This window comes from Henckelia pumila, chromosome 3 (assembly GCF_033568475.1).
Source record: "Henckelia pumila isolate YLH828 chromosome 3, ASM3356847v2, whole genome shotgun sequence".
Lineage (NCBI taxonomy): Eukaryota > Viridiplantae > Streptophyta > Magnoliopsida > Lamiales > Gesneriaceae > Henckelia > Henckelia pumila.
In genome coordinates this window covers 198,669,823-198,681,573 of record NC_133122.1, presented here as the reverse complement: position 1 = coordinate 198,681,573, position 11,751 = coordinate 198,669,823, and the positions used below count along the sequence as shown (strand labels likewise).

Genomic DNA, 11,751 nt, shown 5'->3' with positions numbered 1-11,751 from the left:
TTTTGTTTTGTTTTTTCTGTTCTTTAAAAAAGGTGTCACCAATAATGCGTTTGGTTTCTGATGCAATTCTATCGTCACCATTATCTATTTAAATGGTGAAAATGGTGGCAGAAGCAGTGAGGCACATCGTACGGGAAATATTAGTTTAATCTCCATGTTACACTACTAGGATTATGAAGGTGCTTATTTTATATAGTGTATATAATATGAAAAAGGTTCACAACTTGACATGTGGTGGTGGAGAAATAAAATAAGACCCCTTTTGCTTTTAAATACTACTTTGGGGGGAAGCTTTTCATATTTCTTGGACCAATATATTAAACCACGTACGAAGAATATTAAATGTCTAAAATGGTGTTAGTTTTTAGATAAAGTAGTGATTCAATACACTAATAATAGAGTTAGAGATGCCCGAATGTGTCTTGAATCACTCACCAAAAAATAAAAGGTCCATTTTCTTATATATGTCAACAATGTACGTTTGCGGAGATAATAAATACTAAACATATCACATTTTTAGCAATCCAATCTTTTAATGAAGTGAAAATTCATATTGCATGTATTCATTATAGCATTGTAATATGTTTTGATGGTCTTACGGATTTATTTTCGTTAAACGGTCAACTCGGTTAATATCACAATGAAAGTAATACTCCTAACATAAGAAGTGATATTTTCTCATGGATTGAGTCGGATATGAAACATATCTCACGAAATTGATATGTTAGATCGTCTCACAAAAACTTTTGTGATTTTTCATAATCTCAACACATCAAAGCTCATTGTCGATAAAATTATCCGTTCTTTACATCATTTCATGTTGGACTCAAGTTTTACGGTAAGACCATTTTTTGAGCATATTTCCAAGATTATTTATTGGATGTTTTAGATACGAAATTTGGTCCAAAATATTAAAACAAATGGCCTGACAAAATTAAATATATTGTAAAATGAAAATAAAATGAGTGATGTATCCTTGTAATGTTGAAAAGATTGAAGTTGTAGATAGAGAGGTGTCTGAAACTGTCAAAGATCCAACTGTTGTGGATTTGTATTATTCCTCGTCGTTACATTGGCATTTCTCCGACCAAAAGGTCCACACACAAAACATATATCTTTTATTATTTATTATTATATTATGACTATTTTCGAATTTAAATCAAATATAATATTGTAAATTTTATCTCCTATTATGCGTTTGTACACTGTTTTATGTGTGGTTGGCCTTTAATTTTCCAGCATAATAGCAAACAATAATGACTGCAAAATTAAAGTTTCAGACTTTCAGGGCCAAGCTTTAATTGCTCACAGTCTCCTTCCCTCCATTTTCTCTAGTACCTGTCTCTTTCCTTCTGTCTGAACACAAGCCCAAATCTTGTTAATTTCGAAGCTAGAATCTTGGCGTTGTAGATTAATATAAGAAAAAATTGCGTTTTTTTTTTTTGGATTTCCCTTTCTCTGTCTAACTAATTGGCATCTGATTCTGTTTCCTTTTCTGGGTTTTGGCTGGATTCATCAGGATTTTATTTTATTTTTTTTTTGCCCTTTTCGTTTTCTTGGATTTTTTGAAGGTGAGTTAGCTGAGGGGAGATTGATTGTGAGTACGTTTAACAGTGTTTGGGTTTTTTTTTTTTGCTTTTGAGCCATAAAAAGCTTCAAACGAAAGCTTTCGCCATTTTCTGACCTTTCTCTGTTACCGAACGTGATGTATCGTACAGCAGAAAATACGGCTTTATGTGTGTAAGTCTGTTGTATGTATATGTCATTACAAAAGCTAAAGTACTTGGTGTAATAATCATCAATGCAAAGGGAGCTGGTGGGACTGTCTCCCTCCGAAACCACCACCCAACGTGACTGTGCTGCTGTATTCTCTCTCAGTGGGTGATAAGAACCCTAATTCAAGAAGTTGAGATTCGGTTTAAAGATTGGATCTTTTTTTCTTTTGGTTTTATGTGAAGAGTAGGTGAGGTGGGAAGGGAGCTGAAAAGGGGTTTGGAGGAAAAAAGGCATGAAATTGGTGGGATGGATTTGGATGAGATTCAGCGTAAGTTTCCAAGAATCAGCAAAGGTGATGGAAGGCTGGACTCGGGAAAAGTAGTCTACGGTAAGAAAATGGACGGCCAGTATGGAGATGAAGAAGATGGCAAGAGTAAGAGGGGTGGTGGTTCTAACGGCGGCGGAAGTGTTGGAGGAGTGGATCTCGGCGGTGGCGCTGGTGGGTTTTACGGCTGGGCTTCGTCTAGGATCGTTAGGGTTTCGCGAGCTTCCGGGGGAAAAGATCGGCACAGCAAAGTGCTGACCTCCAAGGGGCTAAGAGACCGACGTGTGCGCCTCTCTGTGAACACCGCTATTCAGTTCTATGATTTGCAGGACCGCTTAGGGTATGATCAGCCCAGCAAGGCGGTGGAATGGCTGCTCAAGGCGGCTGCTAGCTCCATCTCCGAACTCCCGCCCATGAATTCTCTCTTCCCAGACACCCCCAAGCAACTGAGTGATGAGAAAAGGTCTAGCATCGATCAACTCAGGCTAGATTCAGTCGAAGTAGAGATGGACGGGGGAGGCGGAGCCGGGGATGCCAAATACCACCGTCACCAGCAAATGACGAAATCCTCCGCCTGTAGTAGCACTTCTGAGACGAGCAAAAGCTCCGGCCTCTCGCTCTCCAGATCTGAAAGCCGGATCAAAGCCCGGGAGCGCGCAAAGGAGAGAGTTGCGGGGAAGGAGAAGGAGAAAGAAAACGAATCCTGTCAAATGGCTTCTCTAAACCCTCTCTCGCATACCACTTCCTTCACTGAGCTCTTGAGTTCAGGGATGAACAGCAACCACAATCACAACCCCACCAGCCCCAATAGGCCAGTTCAAGAAAACTCCAACGAGTCCAATAATTTCTTTCAAAAATCTCGTCTTTGGTCCTCAACTCCAATGGACTACTTCAACAATGCTTCGGGGCAAATCCACTTTGCGAATTCTATGGCTTCGCCGCTTTTTAGCGTGGCCGGAGAGAACCAGACAGAGACCCAACACTTCTCCTTTGTCCCCGAACACTTTGTCCCAGCTAGCAACAGTAACAGTAACCAAAACAATGGCAATGGCAGCAACGAGTACAACTTGAATTTCACTATCTCCTCCTCTTCTGCTAATTCGTCTGGCCTTGCTGCTTACAACGGGGGGACCCTTCAGTCCAATTCCACGCCGCCATCTATGTTGCCTTACAATTACCTCCAGAGATTCTCTCTCATAGATGTTCCTTCATCTCCTAGCATCTTCCTCGGCACGGCGGCGCCGGTGGAGAACCACCACCAATTCCTTCCTGGGTTCGATGCTCGTCTGCAGCTCAGCTATGGCGACCCAAATCCCAACAACGCCCCCAGGCATTCATCCCAGAAAGGAAAAGGAAAGAACTGAGGCCACATCTTCATATATAGGCTGGTATCTTTGCGATATTCAAATTTTTATTATCATTATTATTCATCTGATATTGTTCTTGCATTGATGTTATGATTGAATTGTTTTCCATTTCTTTTTTCTTGGAGATTCTTGATTGATTTGACGTGCAATACCATGAACAGTTCTCCATTTTCTTGATTTCATAAAAAAAAAAAAGATTGCTATTGGAGCCATTTATTGCTTCAGAATAAAATATAATAATCTCTCTCTCTCTCTCCATTCAATGGTTAAATTTCATAGATAACGGTGAATTGGGATCGGCTGGTTGTCTCTTTGTTTGGCTCCCTCGTTTTCTAACATGTCTATGGCGGAGACAGATGTTGATATTTGAGTTAAAGTTGCGCACTTTGGCATGAATTAGACTCGTAAGCAGGCGACACTTGGTGCTGTGTAAAAGGAACCTTAAATTTTTTTAGTTTGATAATTCCATAGTTTTATTGTCCTCTTTACTGCGCCTGCCCCAACATTAATCTAAAATAATGGTTGCAGCTCAATACTTGTCAGTTAGCCTTCTGCTCTTTTCTTTTCTTTTGTCCTTTTTTATAATATTTATAGCTCTAGGTTCTATGTTAATTTCCACACTTGGTTATTAAAACAAATTGAAATGGCTTGGGACCAGATCTCGATTTCGATATTGAAGAGATATAATAGTCAATATTTTAATTTAAGATCAATATTTTAATTTAATTTTTTTGCAAAGTAGATAAATAAGTAGATAAATTCATTTCATACGACACATTTTGAGCTTGACTAAATGTAAGTACAAACTCCATTAGAAAATATTAGATGTAGAAAAGTTAACTAATTAATTAGTGAACTCTCCCTCCTTCGAATAGTTCTCACTTCTCTATGTAGAAGTTTTTTCAATTAGCAAAGGTATCTAGTAGCCAAGAACTTCAAAACAAAAAAACTACAATTGATTTAATTACTAGATCCCACACCAACAATATAGCAAAATCCTCGGCTCTACTTGAAATTGCTGATCTTTTGGCTTTGGACTCATTCTTTTCTCGATTCAACGCCGACCACCATTGATGCTCTCGTTTATCCAACGTTGTTGAAAGTGACCGACTCAAGTACTTGTTGTCAATAAGGTGGTTTGTAAATTATATTATAGGTTGAATAAGATTCATGCACTGATGCGCGATAATCGATAGGTGCATGAAAACCGGCGAAAACGGCCCATGCTATCTCATATTTAAGAAGCACACGATATCAGGGAGTGAGTGATAAGCTTTTGAACTCAACTTCTCACACCTAAACTACTAGGATCTTGGGGTTTAAACTCTTCTATTGTGTATCATTACGAAGGGATGTAAATTTAGAGAGTTTGACGAAATTGAAGAACATCTGTTGCAATTTAGTCGGCCTTTGTGCATGAATTCATTTTTGACAGAATTCAATGTCCCGTGAATTCTTGTGCTTTTGAAGGTTATGCATGCACTGTCTGTATCCTGTGATGCAACAGTCGAATACGCATGTAATTTATTTTACATAAGAAATTTATCCAACATATAGTTCACTTCCGTTTTTGCCATAGCAGTTCAAGATTGAAGGACTGAGAAATTATACAAGCACGCATAGTTCCATTTGCATGCCTGGTCTGATCGTTATAATACCATGGATTGCGAATTTCTTGAATCTGTTATGATCCATATTTGAGATGTGATCGGCTTTCCGGTAATCTGCTGATAGATCAGTCGATATTATGTTGTTACCAGCATCTTATCTTGGTTAAAAAAGAAATGATATTATTGTTGTTACCAGCATCTTATGTTGTTTGTTTCATGTATATAAACACACTTGATATCTCTGGAATCTGAACAAAATTTAGATGATTTTGTCTGTTTCATGTACGTATATATACATACCTGAGGTCACTGGAATCTGAACGAAAGTTCAAACAAATCAAATCCTCAGTCACTGAACTAATAGATCAGTAGAATGGTTCATATAAAAACTTTCATTATATCTCGTTATAAACTCATTTAAACATCTACGCAATGGGTTCATCCACCATGTTCACTGCTTCAGGATATGCTTTGGACACAACATGTTAACCAATTTTTTTCCCATTTGTTTTCAGGCAAGTGAAGATGAGAAGCTGCACCATCGATCCTTCCCACGGATCAGACCTCGCGTTGTTTTTATTGTACCACCTGTGTCAAGTTTCTAGAAATTTTGCATGCCTTCACATATTCTGGGTCGTCGCTGCCGAAATCGTCTTTCGTGTTCGGCGACGCAGAATTCGAAGACTATCTGATTTCTTGTTATAACTTATCCTTGTCGAGTTCATTTTCATCCTTTGCTTTTAAACAATTGTTGATATGGTATGGAGCCCATTCGTCAATTATTGATGAAATGCATGTTCTTCAGCCAATGGAAGTTTATGTATATTATATGTATGATAATGTAACACACACACACACAAGCAGATTGCCAATGATGGATGTCATATCTGGAAAGTGGAAACAGCTAACTCAATAATTGATGCATATATTATATAGTTTAAAAAGTATACCCATCAATGTATTGATATATGACTCTGATGGAAAAGAAACGAAATGAAATGAAAAGACTTCAACTAAGAATTAAATGCACCTGCTCAAGGAAACATATATATATCCTAACTACTGGTTAAATAATACATCTGAGTTTATTCTACATTAGGAGTAGCTGTCCTGGTTTTGTTTTTTCATAAGATGTTAACACAAACATCTAAAAAAAAGTGAGGTACAGTAGTTTTTTTAGTTAGATGTTCCAGTGAACATCTTATTACTTGTCATTTAACCTCTGGAAACAGACAAATTCTACTCCAAATGATAATATAATAGGTGGAGATGCAAATTCCTCTATTCAGACATTTTACATTCTTATTACTTATTATTGTGGCAGTATCAGTTTTACATGAATACGCAGCCCAGAATTCAGAATACAGTCCATGAAACAGACAAATTCTACTCCAAATGATAATATAATAGGTGGAAATGCAAATTCCTCTATTCAGACATTTTACATTCTTATTACTTATTATTGTGGCAGTATCAGTTTTCCATGAATACGCAGCGCAGAATTCAGAATACAGTCCATGGTGTGTCTCTGAACCATCACATAAAGCATATAATCTTCACAACCATAATATTCACATATAGATAACTAACAAGTCTGAAAAATTCCAAGGAGATGCAAATTCCTATATTCAGACATTTTACATTCTTATTGTGGCAGTAAATCAGTTCTACATGAATACGCACGCAGCCGAGAATTCAGAATACAATCCATGGTGTATCTCTGAAACATCACATAAAGCATATAATCTTCACAACCATAATAATATTTACATATAGATAACTAACAAGTCTGGAAAATTCCAAGGAGTGTAACTCGCACATCATATCCAATAACAATAGTCTCTGCTCATAAAACCAAGTGCTTGAGTTCAAGATCTAAGCGACTAAGCCGCTGCATTTCATCCATTGTTTGACTGTAGGTGGGCAGTTTCTGAGTCATAATTAACCAACCAGAAATAAGGTTTGCTCGAAACAAAACTGAGTCTTCTGCTTCGGCGACTTGTCCATCCTTCAGAGACAAAAACCCCGTACCTTCCCTAGAAAAGCCATCGAGGAAACGGATAAATTTACTGCCAAGACATAATCTCAATAGACATACCAACTATAAAGGAGCAGATAGGTGCATCACTCATTCTCAGCATCAATGAGCACAATGAGCGCACAAAATAGATCAAAAATCCATCCTTCTAATAGAAATATTATGACTTCAGAGCACATTATATTAAGGAAAGAATCATCCACAACAGAGAACAACCAAGAGATAATCACAAAAAATGGTCAGACAACATTATGATTATGAACATCACTTGTTCATGAGCAAGAGTGTCAGGACAAACATTACTCGAAAAGGCCATCCTAAGTCCCAACAGATAGGGGTCTCATTTCAAGCTACCAAATTTTATAACAAAAAGTTAATCATGAAACAAATGGAGAAGTCGAAGCAAAATGTATTCCCTGTGCCGGTTTCATAGCTAAAATTAGATATTTTTGGAATGCTATTTTTCAATTTACTAAAACAATCAAAATGTTTCCAACATTCAATTTATTTGATTTATTAATAAGCTAAACAATAATTACTCGAGCCATGTAATCATAACCAAACATGACTCATGGTGTGCATGGTGTTACTAATATTTACAGTAAACTAGAACAATACTTTCAAACACACTAATGCAATGATCTAGAGTAAAAATAAAAATTACCTCAAAAATTCATTAGCCAATCTTATACCCAATACCCACTCAGAATGAGTTCATTTCCAGACAATATGTCCTCCTCTTCACCAACATTCTTGCAGCAGTTCCAAACGGCTCCTCAAATGCCGATGCAACCCAATTCACATCCAAACCCACAGCTTCTTTCTTGGACTGCTCAATAGGCTTAATAGCAACCAAGGTCGCTCCTTTTAGAATCATCCCATTCGGCAACTCCAAATGCGGAGAGTACCATAAACGCATATCCAGAGCTGGAACAAGAGTCCTCTTCGATGCCGAGGAAGCGGACAAAGGCTTCACCCGTAGTTCCTCCAACTGATCTTTATTCATTGACAACACCCCCTGCCCATCTGAATCCATCAACATCAAGCATTCTAGCGTCTTGTGTTCAGCTATTATCGGCTGAAGCAGGTAATGTCTCGCTGAGGCAGCAATCAATGAGCTAATAGTCCACACAACCCGTAACTTCAATCCCCCGTTCGTGTAAAAAGAGTCGGGTATGCTCCCATTATCATTCTCCACTCCATGGCCACGGTCGGTATTGCCGACATCACAAGAGGCAATACAATCGCCAACTCTATTCGGATTAGTAATGACGCTCGAAGCTCCAAGAATTACACAACTATCGAGGGTAGAACCAAAATTAGCTTTCCACTTAAGCAAAACACCCTCATCGATCCCCAACTCCCCACTAGGAAGTTCAATCCTGAGGATCTTGATCTCATTGAAATTTTTCAAGACTTGAGTAGGTGAATGGTGGGTGACGCTGCTCCGCTCATTTTCGCAATCAAAATCTTGGGAAATCGAAGGAAGGCGACGGGTGGAAGGGGTCATGAGCTGAGTGAGCGATTGCAACGGCTTGAAGATTCCCAAGAATAAGCGGAAAAAGGAGGAAACTGGGTGGCGGGACTTGTCCACGGAGGTCATGGAGGCGGAGGGATCATCGTCGGAGATGACGCAATCCACGCGGACGATTATGCTGTCCACTTGAGGAACGAGAGAATGAAATCTCTTCGAAACAGTACAGCATCGGCCCAAGGCTTTGACATCCCCGATTTTGTTGAAGATCAAGAGAAGGATAGAGTCCGGGAGCCGGTCGAATTGATCGATCGGTTCTGGATGAATCTTACCGACCAGATCTAGCCGAATCGACCCCATTTTCCACAACCCAGAAACAAAAAAACCAAATTTTTACACACACACACACCCCTCGATATCAACTGTTATACGACGGAATTTATTCGCGTAAGAAAACGAGGGCGTAACGAATGTGTCTAAGAATGGGTCAAGAAACTATGGATCTGAAAGAAAAATCACAGAATAAATGCGTACAAGTACAAATCCTCGATTCTTGTTAGGTTTTCAGTCAGAGGTTTTCTGTGTTTTGGAGGTTTAATAGTAGCAAGAGTGGATCCAACTTTGGAGAGATGACGATAATGGAGGAAAATTGGTGGTGGAGACTAGAGAAGGAAACGCGAAAACATACAAAGGCCAGAGGCAGAGGAAGAAACGACAGCGTTTGGACATTCTTAAATCTACCTATATATATACATATACATACGTTTTGTTATTAATATTAGGGCAATTTGCTCAAAAATCCCCAAATGCAAACATGTTTTGCTTTGAGCTTATTAGTTTTAAAATGTGGTACAACATCATACATCATGTGATACAAAATCATATAAGATATGGTACAAATTAAAAAAAAATTATGGTACAAAAAGATATCTAAAAAGTGTTGAAAAAACATGTTTGTATTGAAAATTTTTTAGCAATTTACCGTTGTTATTATTATTATATTATTATTATTATTATTATTTGAACCCGAGAACCCATGCTCGTTATCCTCAATTTTTAGCATTGATATATATTTTAATTATTTTCGTTATCTTCAATTTTCATACATTTCTTTCTTAAAAAAAAAAGTTGATTTCGAAGAGGACCTCATTCAACATGAGTTAGAGGTTTATTTGCTCATGCGGGATTAAATCGAGGAATGTGCACGAACGGCAGAAACTTAAGGAAGGGAGCATGGCCAACCCTTAGAGCATAACCCACAATATTTCAATAGAAAATATGCTCCACACGAGGATCGAACCCGCTACGCTGAACAATTTTTTCTCACATCACCTCAGACCTTACCAATTTACCTATGCCCCTGTGGGCCTACATTTCTTTCTTTGGTCGTGGAAAAGGTGGTTGCAATTGAGTTTTTGATTCGAAGTCTCGTTCAAACTTAATTTCGCGATGCTCAAAATTTGTAACTTTTAAAATAATTCGTCTTTTATGAGACAATAGGAGTAAACTTTGATCATATTTATAATAAAAAAATAATATTTTTGACATAAAAATAATATTTTTATATGATTGACTCAAATAAAAAATCTATCTCACAAAATTGACCGATAAGACCATCTTAAAAAAGTTTTTGTGCTTATTAAATTATGGACAAAACATTGTGATTATAATAATTTGAAATTGAATGAAGAATTTTATTCATGATAAAAAATCATTATTTTTAAAAATAAAATCTAGCACTAAAGAAGGAGAAAGAGCATGAGAAGAAGATGATATGTATTAAAAAGGTGTCGTGAATTATAACTAAATTTTGTAAAGCGATTTGATTTTACATATATTCCTAGAGTGCATTTGTATTTTGTACTAACCAATCCGAGATTGTGAAAATTTTGAAAAAAAAAAAAAAAAAAAAAAGCATTAATTTTTGTTCGGTGAGGTTGATTTGGGTGCGTGAATTTATACTTCGGTTCCTTTCAAAATTTAGATTACTCTTCGTGAAAGACAATTTTGAAATCTATTACGAGGTCATTAATAAAAGTGGCACATGACATGAGCACACTTATTGAATGCGTAAAACAATAAACCATAAATTTGTATGTAATAATTTATTTCTTAGTATTATACAAAACAAATTAAAGTGAAACATAAAGATTGTTACATGCAAATAAAATAATTTATAAATGATGGGTTATTTAAAATTATTTCAACAATCACCAACCTTTTCTTCTTTAAAATAGCTAGGGTTAGAAGTTTGGGAATGTGTATCTCATATAGGTTGGTCCATAAAAAAAATAACAATACCAATCTACTTGAGGAAAAGACGATGAATCCATCCATCCCCACATTGTATTAACTTCTTCAAATACCAAACCAATAAAAAAAATAAAAAAATAAAAAAAGGAGACAAATGAGTCTATTTCCAACCCCACATCTCAATCAACTTGTGTTTATAAATATATCTTCCATTTTCATTTTAAGAAAAATTAAATTCTTTACACTATCATAATCATTAGCTAAACAGTCTAATCCACATTTCGCCACATCACAAACACACATATATATATATATATATATATAGTTTTTGATACGGTGAACACCTATGTGATGATCATCTTGAGATGACATCTTGTACTTTCAATAAATGATCGACATCTCAGTTAATGCTCACATAAGTGCCGAGAATTGGTACTTCTCATATCAAAACATATATGCATATATATATATTTACACACATACATACACACAAACATTGAATGTCTTTGCAAAGATGAAATCTTGAATAGGTAAAGGTAACCATTTCAATGGAATAAAGACGACAAAGACATGACACCATTCTCACAAAACAATTAGAGTAAGTTTGGATGACAGAATTATATAATGATGAAATCCAGCTAAGGCTCTTTAAATAGTACCTAAAAACCAGGTCCCAGTTGTCTCTCAGACGGAGCAATCAAGATTTACAAAAGGGAAGAAGAGGCGCTATCATTTGTTTAAACTCGCATAAAGTTTCATAACTACCAAAATTCTAGGCCATTATTGTGTCTCCTCTTGGTCTCCCAAGAACTTGTATTATATATTTTATGATAGGCGTGTACAAGTCTGCACCTTACGTCAAATTTAAATATCTTGGGAGTATTGTGCCTATATATTATATTATTTGTCACACATTATGATTTCCCATACTTGGAATTTTATAACCACACCAACTACCAAAGCAGAAA

The 11,751-nt window shown here is 36.7% G+C and overlaps 2 protein-coding genes across 3 annotated transcripts; one reads left to right on the top strand and one right to left on the bottom strand.

The window, feature by feature from the left end:
* Positions 1-1,199: 1,199 nt before the first annotated feature.
* Positions 1,200-5,820, top strand: LOC140890610 (transcription factor TCP2-like). 2 transcript variants are annotated; one of them, XM_073298527.1, is made up of 2 exons: positions 1,200-3,425; positions 5,534-5,820. In XM_073298527.1, the coding sequence occupies exon 1, from the start codon at positions 2,023-2,025 to the stop codon at positions 3,403-3,405; it is 1,383 nt and encodes a 460-aa protein (XP_073154628.1). In that variant the 5' UTR covers positions 1,200-2,022; the 3' UTR covers positions 3,406-3,425; positions 5,534-5,820. The 2 variants fall into 2 exon arrangements, with proteins under 2 accessions (XP_073154628.1, XP_073154627.1); XM_073298526.1 differs by having other exon boundaries at positions 1,202-3,429.
* Positions 5,821-6,613: 793 nt separating this feature from the next.
* LOC140887465 (F-box protein At4g18380) lies at positions 6,614-9,236 on the bottom strand. Its single transcript, XM_073294715.1, has 2 exons — positions 7,721-9,236; positions 6,614-7,054 (listed from the first exon to the last, which is right to left on the bottom strand). Exon 1 carries the CDS (start codon positions 8,888-8,890, stop codon positions 7,760-7,762), a length of 1,131 nt encoding a protein of 376 aa, XP_073150816.1. The 5' UTR covers positions 8,891-9,236; the 3' UTR covers positions 6,614-7,054; positions 7,721-7,759.
* Between the last annotated feature and the right edge of the window lie 2,515 nt (positions 9,237-11,751).